General features: G+C 33.8%; 1 protein-coding gene across 1 annotated transcript in view; it reads right to left on the bottom strand.

Moving 5' to 3' along the window:
• The window catches only part of LOC136036073 (cysteine--tRNA ligase, cytoplasmic-like), a gene marked incomplete in the record, with an annotated part of 157,894 nt that extends 142,076 nt beyond the window's left edge, over positions 1-15,818 (bottom strand). Inside the window, 5 exon segments of the mRNA XM_065718033.1 lie at positions 1,680-1,921; positions 5,420-5,771; positions 8,308-8,439; positions 10,401-10,596; positions 15,580-15,818. Coding sequence (XP_065574105.1) covers positions 1,680-1,921; positions 5,420-5,771; positions 8,308-8,439; positions 10,401-10,596; positions 15,580-15,812 — 1,155 coding nt within the window.
• Between the last annotated feature and the right edge of the window lie 689 nt (positions 15,819-16,507).

Raw genomic sequence — 16,507 nt, 5'->3', positions numbered from 1 at the left:
AACTACCCCCAATGTCACCAGATATGGTCGGGATTTAAAATAAAGCTCTGAAGCACAAGATCCTTCAAAATATTAAATTTTCATTAAGATATGATTACCCGTTCGTAAGTTACAAATACTTTATTTTTCTAATTTTTCCAAATACCCCCCCCCCCAACTCCCCCAGAAAGAGCGGATCCGGTCCAGTTATGTTAGTCACGTGTCTTGGACTTGTGCTTATTCTTCCCACCAAGTTTCATCCCGTCTCTCCACTTCTTCAGCGACCACAAGTGATGACGAAAATATAATACTTTAGTAACAAAATTATGGAAATTACAACACAGAATGATGGAAAGTAGGCCGCCGAGAATGCATTACATTAAATACCTAACCCAACCACCTCTACATATTAAACGTTTAAATAAAATATACCTGCATAGTACTTTAACTAACTGAGACTAAGCTAATTATCTCCGAATACAGACAGAGAAATCCATTTTACTTTGATCAAGAACAACAGTGTGTTCAGTAAAACTTATAAATACCGAAAAGGCTATAAGGTAACGAAAATGTCGCGTTTCACAGAGAAGTTTTCCAGGACGTAAGCACAAACTAAGTGATAGTTTGCGCAGGGGAACGAGCTTCATTGCCTAATTATGAAAAGAGGAGGGACAAAGACCTTAAAATCAGGTCAAATAAACGTCCAAACGTTCCGTTTTCGACGGAACACCTTAAATTAGGTATGCTTTTCTCAGATCACAATGCCTTTCTATGACGAACAATTAAACGTTCAAATGGGAATAGATCCATTTATTTAGACAGGATAAATCCAATTGGCCCTCAGGCAATATGAGGAGTGAGAGAAACTTTGAATATACGCGTGTGGATCACAAATACAGTGATGACGGTCGCTGCATATGTGATCAAAATATCTAGACTATTGCATCTGTTCTCCCTACATAAATAAATGGATTTATCCCCATTTGAACGTTTATTTGTTGGTCATTATGGTCTGAGGAAAGGCATTATGGTCTGAGGAAAGCATACCTAATTTAAGGTGTTCTGTCGAAAACCCAGGTCGGTATCACGAGTTCCAAAACACGAAATCAATGTCCTTACAATTTGGCCATTCCTAACTTTTGATCCACATGTGTATATTCAAAGTTTCTCTCACTCCTCATATAGCCCGAGGGCCAAGAATTGGAATGAAGACAGCAGTAGCGGCTCTCTTTACTGGCGATTCAGGTGAAAAGAAACATACCTAATCCTTACGGGGATCAACCTATCCCTTAACTCTATTGCAGCTTCTGAAAGCCGCCAAGTACTATTGCATGGAGTTGAATCTTGACTTTTGTAAAACCCTGAAATTGTACAGAAATATCTACTGTCAGGAGGACATAGAAGCTATAGGAAGATAATATCACTTTTAATAACAAGTAATTTAAAAGGTTCTTTCTTTTATGTTTGGTAATTTGACATTTTTTTAAATTGAAAGTCGTATATTAACAGTTCATTTAGAAAAATCGATAAAAAAAAATCGAAAAGAGGAAAAGAAGATACAATGTAAAGAATTAATAAAAAATAATCATTTGAAGCTGAAAATAGTTAAATATTGACTCCAAATACTACATCACGGAAGAAAGACAGATATATGAGCTAAATCAATTGCTCAAAAATATTTCTTAAAAAGACAGACTAACCTCTGATTGAGCCAACTCATTATCATGATGTGGAAACTGTAAATCTTCCCCACCAGCATGAATATCGATGGACTCCCCGAGGATGTCCGATGCCATAACGCTGCACTCAATATGCCATCCTGGCCGCCCCATTCCCCATGGAGATTCCCAAGAAGGTTCGCCTGGCTTACTTACTTTCCATAAAGCAAAATCGTTTGGTGAACGTTTCTCGCCTAGTCTTTCTTTGGATATGCTTAAGTCTCCTATAAAGGAGCACATAGTCAAGGCTGCACATTTAAAAAACAAAGCCTTAAAAGTTTAGACAAACGGGGTGAGGACTGAAAGTTATGCAAGTTCCTTATTGTTACTTTGATACCTTAATTACTTTGATACCTTAATTACTTTGATACCTTAATTACTTTGATACCTTAATTACTTTGATACTTTTTTTTACTTTGTTACTTTGATATTAGTTTTGATACTTTGATGAAATTTTGATGTTGATAGAAATACTGATTTTGATGGGAATTTTGAAAAACTTTAAACTTTTTGCAATCAAAAATGAACAAAATTAATTAAAAATTAGTCTTTTAATTTTTCTAAACTGATTAAAATTAACTAAAAACGAACAGAAACTAATTTTGAAAAAAAAAAACTGACGGGAATTTACATGAAAAAGTGTAACAGCGTGCTCAAACCACTAAGATTCCTTACAATTGTCCAACGAATTTCCCGATCCGTTGGAAAATTTTGGACCATCTGATCTGGATTTCGGAATCATTCTAAAATTATGATTATATATACATACTTTTAGCAGTACCTTTTGAGAATCTCGAATCACTATGTGACTTAAGGTAGAAATAAAAAAAAAGTCCAACTACTTAAGGGTACTCTACAGTACCCTGGTTTATTTTTTCTAATCTAGTTTATTGTTCTAATCTTGTAAATTTAGTTTATTTTTTTAACTAATACATAGAAAAATGCAAGTTCTGAGAAAAAACGTAATATCATTGATCCACAAAACTAGACTCTATTACTCTTTATTACTATATATTATATATTATTTTATATTATGTTATAGTATGTACATTATAATAATTCTATATTATTGTGTATATATATATATATATATATATATATATATATATATATATATATATATATATATATATATATATATATATATATATATATATTGTGTATTGTTTTATAAATTGAACTTATAAGTATCCTTAAGGTCTAGTTAAACAGACAAATAGATTGAACAATCGAAACACACAAAAAATCGAGAATAATTCCAAATTTTCAATTTTTGAAGTCTGGATAAAAAAGTCTGGATGAAGTCTACAACTTTCCGTGCTTTTAAAGGAGAGGTTTTCTAATCCTAAATTTCCACTAGAAAAAAGAAGAAAAGAGCACACAGAAGGAAAGAAGTCATTCGAAGAATGTTGATAAATGTTAAATTAATCTGGTTTAGTTCGGTATCCGCAAATGCCACTAAAATAAGCACAGAAGAATGGGTAATTCTCCAAGAAACATCAGAAATTTATGATCTAAAGATGCTCATTTTGGCAGATTACTTGATCTACACCTGGGAAAATCCACTGACACCTCTCCCCCTCCAACGCCCTAAAATCGTTGGCTATATCCACTTGTGAATATAGGCAAATTAGACGAGTCCTTTGCTTAGGTAGGCTTGTAGTCTTATGTTAATTTTTTTTAACATATTAATTCGATATGAACAGGTAACTAGAAATTTATCACATTCCACAATAGCTATGAAACGTGTGCACTTTGAAACACTGACGAAAACAAGAGCCAAGAGCTCATATGGCACTTGTGACGACATCGGAACCTAAAATATAACAATTTTCATCATCCTAGCACGTCAAGAAGCACTGAACTCGGCAAAGCACTGGAAATCCTTCCAACTCATCCAAAAAGATCGAATCTGGTCCGGTTATATCAACCGCGTATCTAGAACTTGTGCTTATTCTCGAACTCGCCAAAGCACTAGAAATACCCCCAAATACTACAAAGAGATCGGATCTAGTCCGGTTATGTCAATCACGTATCTAGAACTTGTGCTTATTCTTCCCATCAAGTTTCATCCCGATTTCTCCACTCTAAGCGTTTTCCAAGATTTCCGTTTCCCCCTTCACTGCCCAATGTCCCTGAATCTAATCTGAATTGAAAATGGAGCAGCTGAGACATGAGATCTTTCTATATATCAAGTTTCATACCGATTACCAATTCGTAAGCTAAACATACCTCAATTTTCACGATTTCCCCTCCTTTTGCCCACCCCCCCAAGATGGTCGAATCGGGGAAACGACTGTTATCAAGTCAATTTGTACAGGTCTCTGACACGCCTGCCAATTTTCATCGTCCTAGCACGTCCATAAGCACCAAACTCGCCAAAGCACTGGAAATCCCCCACCCCCAACTTCCCCAAAGAGAGCAGATCCTGGTCCAGTTAGGTCAATCACGTATCTAAGCCTTGTGCTTATTCTTCCCACCAAGTTTCATACCGATCTCTCCACTCTAAGCGTTTTCCCAGATTTCTGGTTTCCCCCTCCAACTCCCCCCAAAGTCAGTGGATCTGGTCGGGATTTAAAATAAGATCTCTGAGACACGAGGTCCTTCTAAATATCAAATTTCATCAAGATCTGATCACCCGTTCGTAAGTTAAAAGACCTTTTTTTCTAATTTTTCAAATTAACTCCACTAACCCCCCGATGGTCGAATCGGGGAAACGACTATTTCTAATTTAATCCGGTCCGGTCCCTGATACGCCTGCCAACTTTCATCGTCCTAGCGTATCTGGAAGTGCCCGAACTAGCAAAACCAGGACAGACAGACAAACCAACAAACTGATAGAAATTGCAATTACTATATAGCACTTGGCCAACAGGGAAGTGCCATAAAAACTAGATCTTGTCCAAAAGAACTTCTCTATGACAATTTCAGATGCTTATTTAGGTGACTAAATATTTAATAATAACCTCTATAAGAAACGGTGACTTGATTCCAATATCTAAGTCTATTATGAAAGAAAGTTTAAAATGGTTATGACAAGTTATGACAAGCAAAAGAAAAATACTTCAACAAATGAAACAAAGCAGTAATTTACAATAGGCTTAAAAACATAATTGAATCAAAAACACATCAAAATAAGATAACTAAAATCTAAAATAGTATTCGAACTCTAGAAAAAAAGAGAAAAGGCAATGCTGATAGAATATTTTCAGACCTAAAGGAAAAATTATCTATCTTGGCTAATTTCAATTACTCTTTAATATGGAGTCTTGTAGCAATTTCAGAGTAAAACAGATTGGAAAAAAATCACGTATATACAATATGGAGTTTAAATCAATACTATTTATTTATTATATATATATATATATATATATATATATATATATATATATATATATATATATATATATACATATATATATATATATATATATATATATATATATATATATATATATATATATATATATATATATATATATAATTTAAAAAAAAACTGTTTCAACCAATTTTGATACACAATGGAAAGTCCAGATTTAACCTCTCCCCTCCATTTAAAATGAGTTGCACCCACCTGAAGTGGAGTTTCATATACACCACCACCCCTGCACGGGTTTTAGCCGTGTAGGTCACCTACAGCTAATAATATTCCTTCTTTTTTTGGCCCAGTCACTATATTTCTTTGAATAGCTTTTTTTCGAAGCGAATATATTACAGCTTACCTTCTCCTTCTTCTAAAGCTTTAGTATTTCCATACGCCTCTGGTCTTAACTTTGCATAAAAATGTCCATCACTTCCATCAAACTCATTAACGTCAAAATACACAGATCCGTTGGATTCATAACCATAACCTTGGTCAATGATTTTTTGGATAAAGTCAACTATAGGGGAGATATATTCAGATACCCTTGTCACAACATTAGGGGGCAGTACATTAAGAGACTCCATATCTCTGAAAAATGCATCTTCAAATTGTTTGGCAGTGCTTGCAAATATACTTTTATCACTTACAGTGGCACCTTCCATTGTGTCAAGCCAATTGGAAAGAACATCTCTAGCTAGCTTGAGGTAAACCTTTAAAAAAAAATGAAGTTTCAATTTTGTCAAGTCTAAAATAAAAAAATAAAAATAAAAGAAAAACAGAACACACAAATAAAATAAACCAAAAAACATCAAATAAAAAAAGACACAAAGAGACAGGATTTCTCTACTTTTTCTGGTATTTTTTCTCTTTTTTTAGTTCTGGAGAGCTTTAACATTTCTGATCAAGATCAATTTTTTTTGGTATTCATTTTTTCATCATGCTTTTACTTCTTTTCTTTAAGTTTAAAATATTTAGTTAGTTTTTATTTCTTTCGCTACTTTAGATGCAATATAGCCCCACAAAGAATGTAGTCTCTTCTTTGGTATATTTGAGTAATTAGCGCCAAGAAAACTGATGTTTAAATCAAGGCTGATCTTACTAAACGTAAATGCTCCTCTTCGTATACACCCAGTGTATAATAATTCGCTAAAGGATGCCCTTAAATTTTGAGCACGACCATAACTTTATTTTGTTCCGTTCTAAGTTCTTGCTAAACATTGCATTTTGTTTCAGTGATTTAAAAGCGCATATGTGCAAAAAATTAGCTAGCTTTCCTCATAGAAAAGGTAGTACATTCGTGGCAAATTATTTTGAATATAGAGAACATGAACACTCAGCGAAAATAATTTGCTAATTCTTACATTCCTTCACAATTGTATAACAGAAAAAAAAAAACGATTTAATACAAAGATCGTGTTTATGTTGAACGAAACAAAAGCCTTTTTACATATCTCATGGTTCTCTTACTATTTGAAATATTATACGAATAGTCCGAAGAAACCTGCTAGAAGCCGGAAGGAGTCTATTGTGGATTCCAGGTGCTGTTTTTTTTTAGAAGAAGAAGAACAGAAGCAAAGTCGTCAATTGTCAAATAGGTGAGATAGTACGTAATTCCACGAATATTGAATTGCAAATACTCCAACATACACAGAAAATCTCTCAAAGTAAAAAGATGGCCTAAAAAACGTTCAGAAATCTCTCAAACTAAAATGATGGCATAAAAAACGCTCAAGTTGATTATCAAAGAATTGCTAGTCTGAAAGCTTGTTTTTTATGTCAAAACTCAACGACTATATAGCCCTTTAACTGTGAAAACGGAACCCTCTGCAGAGTAAGAGTATATTTAAGTTGAGGTGATTTTTTTTTTGTAATAGTGCAAAATTTAGAAAGTGACACACTGTACCCAAAAGACCACCAAAAACTATTTTACTCCATAAAGAAGGAAATATTATTCTAACTAAGGCAAGCGTACCCAATCCATCAAAGTTCTGGAATAAAAAAAAAAGGTCTTTTTTAGCATATAGCTTTGAAATTCTATAAATAAGATTGGTTTTACTCAATTCACATGTACGTTTGAAAAAAAATTTGTTTTGTTGCACTTTTTGCAGTTTTTGATGCTGTTTTTATTTTTATCAGACAAATATGCGATTTTGATCGCAACCATAACAAAGTTTATTTCCATGTCAATTACCAGAATAACGGGTTTAATACGTTCACAATTACAAATACACTAAGTTTATGGGAACAAAATGTGGTTAAATGTTCTGTCAGCACTATTGTGTAGCAGGGTAGCATTGTCCCGTGACGCCCAAGGACCTATGCCTGGATTGATCACGAACAGACACCTTTGAATTACCAGCAAATCTACTAATTTTCCATCGAAATTGATTTCAAAATACAAAGCATGTATGGGGCTAATACTTTAAACTTAAGAAGAAACACGACACTCCAAGTCTAAGTTTTAATGGGCTTAAATATTATCTGACATTGTGATCTGCCAAAGCCTGTAATAGTCCAACTACCGATGCGTGCTCAAAATACGGTTGGGGAGTCAACGTCGTTAAGGCAGCAAATAGGTGAATTAAATAGAACTAGAGGGAATAATACAAATCATAGAAATCCAGAGTCATGAGGTGGGCAGGCCAAGAGCCTACATATGCCTCTCTGACTTCAGCCTTTTCTGTAACTTCTGCTAGGTTCACTAAAAAAAATATTCCCGCAACCCTTTATATTCATTATCTATACCCCTTATATTAAAAAAAAATGATTCGTAGTGAGGCATCATTACAAGCAAAGCTTCTTGGGCCTAGTAACTGCTTTACCTTTGTAATAGTTTTTCTTTTAGAATAAATAAATTGATTGATTGATTGATTGAGGTCGAGGAGAATTAAATAGCCAATTTTTGGGGCAAACACAATCAATTTTACTTGTGCGAACACAATCAATCTTACTTGCGCGAGGAGGGTGGGGGTCTCAATAATAGTTGCTATAACAGACAAAAAACTGAATTATATAAAAACTGCCAGAAATATTGGAAAAATTTACGTAAACCCCGATAAGGAAAGAGGCCTTCCCCCTTGTGTACACGCCTCTAAAACCATTACATATTATCCGTTCTTTAATATATCTGGCACCTTTTTATGGTCATTAGTCACTGCTCCTGGTATTTCTAAAGCAGCCAATAAATCTGCAGTAAGTAGCTTATGAATGTAGAGCCATAAATCTTCAAAGACCAAGAAAACTAACCTCTTTGTTCTCTTTGGTTGCACTGTCAGCTGTTTTAAAATCTTCATATGCCCTAGTTACTATCTCCAGTTGCTTTTGGAACAGACCTGTTTTATCTGGATCTGTTTGTTTAGCCATTGCTTCCTTATGGTGCTGAAAAATAAGGTATTTAATGTGTACTAACGATTTAAAGATAAATACAAGAGCTGAAAAAGAAGCCAATCACCATAATAACTGGCTTATTATAAATATTTGATAAAACAATTTTTCTCTGGTCAGTACAAACAAATGTCATTAATGACATTAAATGTCATTCTATACCCGTCAGACTACAGAAGATAATCTTTATTGAAGAGTAGGACGAAGCAGAAGGTCTAAATGAAAGACACTCATTTCTAAGAGACTGAACATACAAAACAGTCATTTGTTGAAAGATAGATTTTAATTTTGATACATGTAGTTCCTTTGAATCTCTCATAGTTGTGAGATAGGTTTTTAATTTTTTCTTGAAGTAAAATATTTTTTTCCTATTCCTCCAAGAAGTCACGATATGAAGAAAAGAAATACTTTTGAACCGCTATTATTAGTTTCAGTACAAAATATTTGTAAAAAAACATAACCTTTTTTCTAAGTCTGAGCAGCTTTTTACTTAGCATTCATTTTTGTAAAGCCTTAGCACTGTGAAGGATGGCATATTTCACTGTCTATGTGGATCTTTCTTGGGGGCTCATTTCATGTCAAATATTATTAACAGTCAAATGTTCTCTGTAGCCACCTTCAAAATAGGAGTCTACAAAACAAATTTCCCAGTTTCCCTAGGTTATCATATGGTTTTGGTCACAAAAAAACTCCCAAAATATACCTTTTTTCACGAAATCTGGCATAAATAATTAGGAAGCAAATCAAAAGATTTTCAACAAAATAACTGAATGGTAAAACCAAAGGCAACAAAGTAAATAAATCAAATTAGAGAAGATTACTGGGTAAGGCCTTCCCTTGGTTGTTGCAAAAACATTAATAATAACAAGAGAGCAACATAAAGCCGCAAGCTAATATACTATCACATAAGGTTGAGTTACATCCCTTCTATGAAATGCTCAAGGAGCACCTTGCTATCAATTTTGGAAAAAAAAACAAAAAAAAAACAAATCCTTCTTAAAACAAAGAATATCACCTGGTTAGTACCAGCAATTCCAATATTAGTCGGTAGACAGATCTCAGCGTGTAAAAGTGGAGACCACTGTGTCGTCAAAGCTCCATGAGAGTGGTGGCACTCCACAGGGACACCAATTTAATTCATTCATAAATGGTTGCGCAACGACTATTAGTAACTTTATTTTGAGTGGCTTAAACTTACTGGTGATATGAAAACGAATCGTATTGACAAGGTCGTATTCAAAGGAATGGTTAGTGGTTTACGATTTTTTGGCAAGCTATCATCCTTCATCTGTAAAACTTGTCCTAGTAAAGACCCGAAAAGTGGAAAATTTATGGCACTTGGTTGCATCTTTCCCTAACAACGATTTCAGCAACTATCCAAGTAAACAAAAAGGGCCAAAAAGATGGTAATTTATGATATCTGTTGGTGACACTGACTGATTTGGACAATTGCTGCTAATCTAGCTTATAAGTACTATTTTTGACATTTTTTAAAATTATTAAGTGTCAAATAACACAACATCAAGTCCTGAAACCTCTTAATCAGAAAATATAGCAATGGATTCCCATGTATTTCTTTTTCTTATCCTGGGTGAACATATGATTTTGCTTTAGTATTGTTGGTTAAGCACCATATATTTACTTGGACTTCCTTCTGTTTTACACTAATCTTTATCAACGACACATAAATCCCCTTGGAGCAAAGTCTAAACCCATTGCCTGAAAGCAAAACTATGGTAGCTATAAGACTGAAGGATGGAAGGCTGAAAATAGTCCATTTTCACTGACACTTTCGTATTCCCGATTTCCAATTCGTGCTTCCTAAGCCTTAATTTTATGAAATGCTATATTCCTAGAATTTACATACGTACATTTACAAAACTCATCATACTTGGCTTTTCACTTCCTTTTAAAAAGCTAAGACAGTCATTAACAACCAAAATAATAAAGCTAACCTGTATAGCTTCTTTGCAATCCTTCACCAACTTGTCAACGGGATGATCTGCTTGGGTGTATAGTTTGAACAGATGTGTTTGCCTAGCTTTCTTAATAATCTTATCATCTACATCTGTGACGTTCATTACGTATTGTATATCGTATTGAAAATAGTCTGCCAGGACACGCCTGATTATATCAAATGACACATAGCATCTATAATAGAAAATAGATTTACAGCATCTATCCATCTATATTGTGGAATTCAGTTTATGTTTTTTTACCACCTCCTCACTCGTTCTTAATTATTATTATTGTCTATTGAAAACCCGTCTTCATACAAAACGAAAGTGACAGAGCACTACAAAAAAAAAGAATAAAAGAGGCACTATACAACTATGACAACGTGACTAGTGTAGAAGGCGTTGGTTCCAAGCCTGTTTTGAAATCTTTTGGTTGCGTTTCTCTACAAGTTCGGCAAAAGCTATAGTAGGATCTGCTATATGAAAACTACTGATGAGTTTTGAATTGCATGTCCAAAATGGATATTTAAGTAGGTATTTTGCAAAACAGAAGAAAGTGAAACGAATTTTCAATTTATCAGCATTTGTAACAATCTTCTTGAAAGAAGTAATGTAGAGGATATTTGGGAGAGCATGGTATACTATAGCGTTGCCAGATAACAGCGATTGAAACGACGCTTAACAGAGACTATTGAATTATATGAAGCTGATATACAGCATTTGATGTGTCCTGTTAGAAGATGACGACTATAAGAAATTGTATTTCCAATGGGAATACCCAAGATGAATGATGTGGTCAGACAGATGGATCTTTGAATTTCCAAGTAAAATTTCATCAGGAAGAGGGTCTTCCCAGTTAAAACACAGCGTTGGACTTTCCAACGCTGAATACAAGACCAGGTTTTAAGCATTTGATGTTTTTGAAAAGTTTCAGAAATGTTTTCCAAAGTTTGGCTGAGTGTAAAAATGTCATCAGCATAAATGACTAAGCAGATATCAAGTCCAGAGAGAATACAAGACATGTGATGCTGGTGTTGATCTTTGAGGACATAATTATTGAAATAGCAAGGTGAGGCAATGGCACCTTACCTGTTTTTTTTTTTTTTTTTGCAATTTTAAGCAACAGGCCTAAACTGCTAACGTCCTCGGTAATTTTTTTTGGTAACTTTTACCAGCCTCGGTAAAAAAAACTATTACCTCTTTAAAACAACAGTTATCATCTTATGAACTAACATCTTAAAAATACAGCTTTATGAAAGCTCAAAACCTTCCTGTCCCAAATAAAATGCAGCTGAACATCATCTTAGGGTATATGCTGACTCTGAAACATGTAATTTTGCGACACACCTGCAGTAATAACTTCCACCAAAAGGCAAATACACTTATACCATTGGATTCATTAGTCTAACATCAATCCATTCACAGAGCCAGATTGACAACATAGCCTAATTTTTTTTTTTTACTGAAGAATGACCTAAACTTGCATCCCTTCTAGATTTTTCTAGATTGAAAAAATACCATTTTTGGTACTTTCATCAAAAAACAGTAATTTTGCCCTCTCCCTCTAAATATTTGAAAATACACTCCCCCTTCTTTATTTTCATTAATTGACACCACTTGATTAGCAACAGCTCAGGAATAACACCACAGACAGTGTACCTTTTTGACCAGAGTTTTTCAGTGAGGAAACCTAAAAAGCTTCTTTTTTTAGGTTTGCATCAATACTACTTGTTTGTAGGAATAGAAAAATAGCCCCTGCTGCTTCATTACTACTTTGAATCAGATGGTGGCTGGTGATATACTAGGAAAACCTTGGAGACCTCCTATGCTGGTGTGTTATGAAGAGAAGTGCATACAAGTAATCTAATTCAACTTGGTTTTTCAGGGGAAGGAATGACAGTGCTTTAGTATATGGCCATTCAAAGGTTTGATGGGAATCAAGCAAAACATGTTACAGGCCAATATACCTGATGACAAGAGAGTAGAATAGCTGAGGTGCACAATCTATAGCACAAACCAGACCCAAGAAATGTGTTTTACCTAACTACATGCCCCTCCTCTAATGAGCACTGACCATTGATGAACTAAGATAAACTTTGTGGCATAAAATGAGGATCTTGGAACCAGATCTACAACATTCAGGAAGCCAAAAAAGAGTATTTATATGTTGTATTACTTTCAAAAGAGCTATATATTTTAATTAAACAGACTTTGTGATTCAGGGGTTATGATTAAAAAATTGGAACCAAATTTGAACTTTAACATAAAGAGCAAGATAATGACAAGGGGGACAACCCCCTCATATACAGACTAACAATTGTCTGTTTTATGTTTTAATGTTGCTCCTTACTTTCAGCTGAAAAACAACTTGTTTTTTTATTTAATTACATTTAGGCTACTCACTCTTGCAATGGTACAAACTTCTATATAGATATATACCATATGGTATAGTATTATATATAAAAATATAAAACTAGGCCTATATATTTCTTATAACAATGAATTTTGCTAATTTTGATTTCCGCTCTGAAAACTTGCAAGAGAACTTTAACAGAGGCAACAATGGAAGTGTTTTCAAACAAAATGAAGCAGTGAGGGTTATCATGCATGTGTTAGGCCAAGGCAGAATCAAAATTCTCAGCCCTTTGGTGCATACTTTGACTTTATCAATTGAATATTTGTGCTACAACAACCCCTTCTCCCAATTGTTGGCATTTTACCAATATAGAAGATTTAGAAATGTTACACAACCCTTAAAATTTGAAAACTGGTATTTTTCAAATTCTAGATCTCTTTCATAGGGTGGTATCCAGGAAATTTTCAGGGGGGGGGAAGGGTATTAAAGATTTTTTTTAGGAAAGTTTACAAAAAGAAAAAAATTATGAAATACATGAAACTTGAAAGACTTGTTTACATTCATTTTGTTACATTTTTACAAGTCAGAGAAAGGTTTCAGATAGGAGTTCATACCATCTAGCCCCCCTGGATACAGCTTGTTTTTTTCTAACCTATTTGAATTTAAAGGGAAAGGATCGTTTTAATTTTCTCATAACCTCATTAAAATAAATGGTCTCCTCAATATATGAACTCCACACTAATTACTCTTTTGAATACCAGATGAAACATGGAAAGGTTATAACAAGTGACATAACAATTCCCCAGGGAGCCAGAACAACTTTCTGGGACCTGAAAGGAGCTTTTGATGAAGTTGTAAGGTATTTTAGCATTCTTATTTTTAATATATTTGTAAAAAATTTATAATGACAGGAATATCATTAAAGACTGCTAACAAATCTTTAAGTTGTTCATAAGTTTTCTTTGTGTCTGTTGAATTGAGAGGTCCTGTCTAAGACAGTGTCAAATCACAAAACTTAGAGGGGTGCAAAATGCATTTTGAAAATGAAACAGAGTTTGGGAATTTGTTGTTCTTTATTGAGGAAAACACAAATAAAGGCATTCTCAATGAACATGGTTATGATTTAAAAAATAGATGTTATTGATACACATAAACATAGAAACTATCAAAGCCATACCCAGGGGGTTGGCTACCAAGTTTTAACCCCGCCCAATTTTTTTTTTCACTTGTAAAAAATAACAAAAATACATGTAAACAAATTGTTCCTTTGTTTAGTACTTCTTATTCAACCCCTCCTCCCCCAACAAAAAGTTGCATATGCCCTTGAACACACAAGAAATCTGAATAAATAAAAACAAACCTGAAAAGCCAATAAGAGATACAAAAAATGATTTAGCTAAGACTTGCAGGGTTGCCATATTATAAAAACTAATTCTTGAGTAACAAAAGTGTTAAAGTTTTTATTTGGGCAACTGCCCTGTTGTAGCACCATAGTAATCACACATAGCTGGCACATTTGATATTACATCAATTAAACAAAAATTAAAAAAGCCTCTTCTTGAATAAATATTGACAGTTTCCATAGATTAACATAAAAAATATTGTACAAATAATTATAAGAAGAATTCCTAAGGATAACCTGCACTTAATCATAATTTGGAGTGAGAAACCCCTTAAGTTAAATTTTCACATGTTTATTCACTCTTGTTTAAAGGCCTTTGGATAAATACATCAAAATATTGTTATCTCACTTGACCAAAAAGTTTGTTTAAATGCCCACATTCCAGTCCTGACTATAACATAAAAGGTAATAATTGTTGTTCAATGTTGGTGATCTAATTATGGAATATAGTAGCTTAAAAAATGGAAAAAAAATAATTTTTTCTAAGGTAAGCAAGGATTTTCACTTTTAATAGTTATGTAGGATCAAATTTGACCAAAATATAAGCTGTAATGCACAAAAAGCCACATTATATAGAGGAGGGGATATAGTTAGGGACCTCAAAATACTTTCCTAGGATGACTCCTGAAAATTTCATTTTCCTAATCCAATAACTTTCCAAGATAGCAAGAAGTCAATCAACTAGAATTTTACTAACAGTAAAATTCTAGTTGATTGACTTCTTGCTATCTCAGAAAGGGTTTAGGTTAGGAAAATGAAACTTTCAAGGATGAATCTACAGACTAAAGTATGTCCTGAGAAGGTATTTCGAAGCAACTACCTCTACTCCTTCTCCCTCTAGAGGGCCCTGACCTTTGATGACCTTTAAAAATATATGTTATGAAAGTAAAACCTTGCAAAATAGATCATCTGCTTAATTGAAGTACAACAAAATTGTTCTCAGCTTCATAACTTTGCTCAATTCTATTTTACAAGGTTTTTAAGATATGCAAATACATTTCCTAAATTTTGAAAAAAAACAAACATTGATATGGCTCAAAATTCTACTCAAACAACAGGAATTGCATTTTCAGAACTAAAGGCAGAAAAAAAGCAATTAATAACTGAAAATTAAGGTAAAATGTGGTTTTGTCAAAATTTCAATAGGTATAGACCTGCCATATAGGCAAATTTCAGGGCCCTCTAGATGGAGGAGTGAAGGTGGGTACTTTGATATACCTTCCCGGGACATACTTTAGCCTGAAGACCCATCCCTGAAAGATTCATTTTCCTAACCTAAACCCTTTCCAAGATAGCAAGAAGTCAATCAACTAGAATGTTACTGTAGATTTGAGCCAAGATTAAGGAAAAACAGTTTTTTTCCAAAAACCAAGAGATTATTAAAATTTTTCCTCTGCAATTCAGCACTTAATCATTACCTGGCATGCCCCATGTGGCTAAGGTCATATACTGTGGGTCCACATATGTACCAAGATATAGTTTTGGAATTCTGGGGAGTAAAATCTTCTAAATTTCTAGTTAGACTATTATAAAGTCTTAATTTAGAAGGACCATCAGGCTTAGTCCATTTCGGCTGTACCCTCTTTGCCATCCTTAATGATGTGGTTGAAAATTGTCTGATGAAATTCAATGTCAATGTAATGCAATTCATGACATATGTATATAGTGAAAAATATACGCACTTTTGTTAAGAGTATTAATCAAATTGTTTTGCTTCATCATAATGAAGCCCTTTCTAAATTGTTTAATATTGAACTTGTATCTGGCTCTAAATTGACTTCCCTTAAAATATGTATTTTCAGTCAAAATAGGAATATTAGCTTTTATAGAGGGCAACAATTATTGTAATTATTAAACAAAACTGAGATTTTCGACAGAAAACCTTAACCCAGTTTGGCGCCAAAACCTTCATCCTCGAAAAACCCTTAAGACCCTAACGCAAAGATAAACGATTCAGCATCTTGAAAATAAAAAAAACTTTGCATTTAAAATTGATAGCAGGGATGTGTCCCAAATTTTCGCCAAGGCTTGCGGGCTGCTGGATAGCCAGTTAAGGGTGAATAGCGTCTTGTGTAGCGAGTACCGACAAAGGTTTTATCAACAATAAAGCGTAAGTTTTGGCTATTTCATAATAAGAAAAAGGAAAGGCTGAGCCAAACTGGGTCCAAATGTCATCAAATGAAAACTTTCAGATAGTCAATGAATTTTATGTTATTGAAAAGCTATGTATTTAGATTCATATTTTTGGGAGTAAAATCATAATGTGCCACGTTCATGTATAGGATTTTCTCGTACTATACTATTTATTATGTCCTCAATGAATTAAATACAGCGACAGTTCACACG

This window comes from Artemia franciscana, chromosome 15 (assembly GCF_032884065.1).
Source record: "Artemia franciscana chromosome 15, ASM3288406v1, whole genome shotgun sequence".
In the NCBI taxonomy this organism is placed as follows: domain Eukaryota; kingdom Metazoa; phylum Arthropoda; class Branchiopoda; order Anostraca; family Artemiidae; genus Artemia; species Artemia franciscana.
The sequence above is the reverse complement of the archived record's forward strand: the minus strand, read 5'-3'. Positions and strand labels throughout refer to the sequence as shown.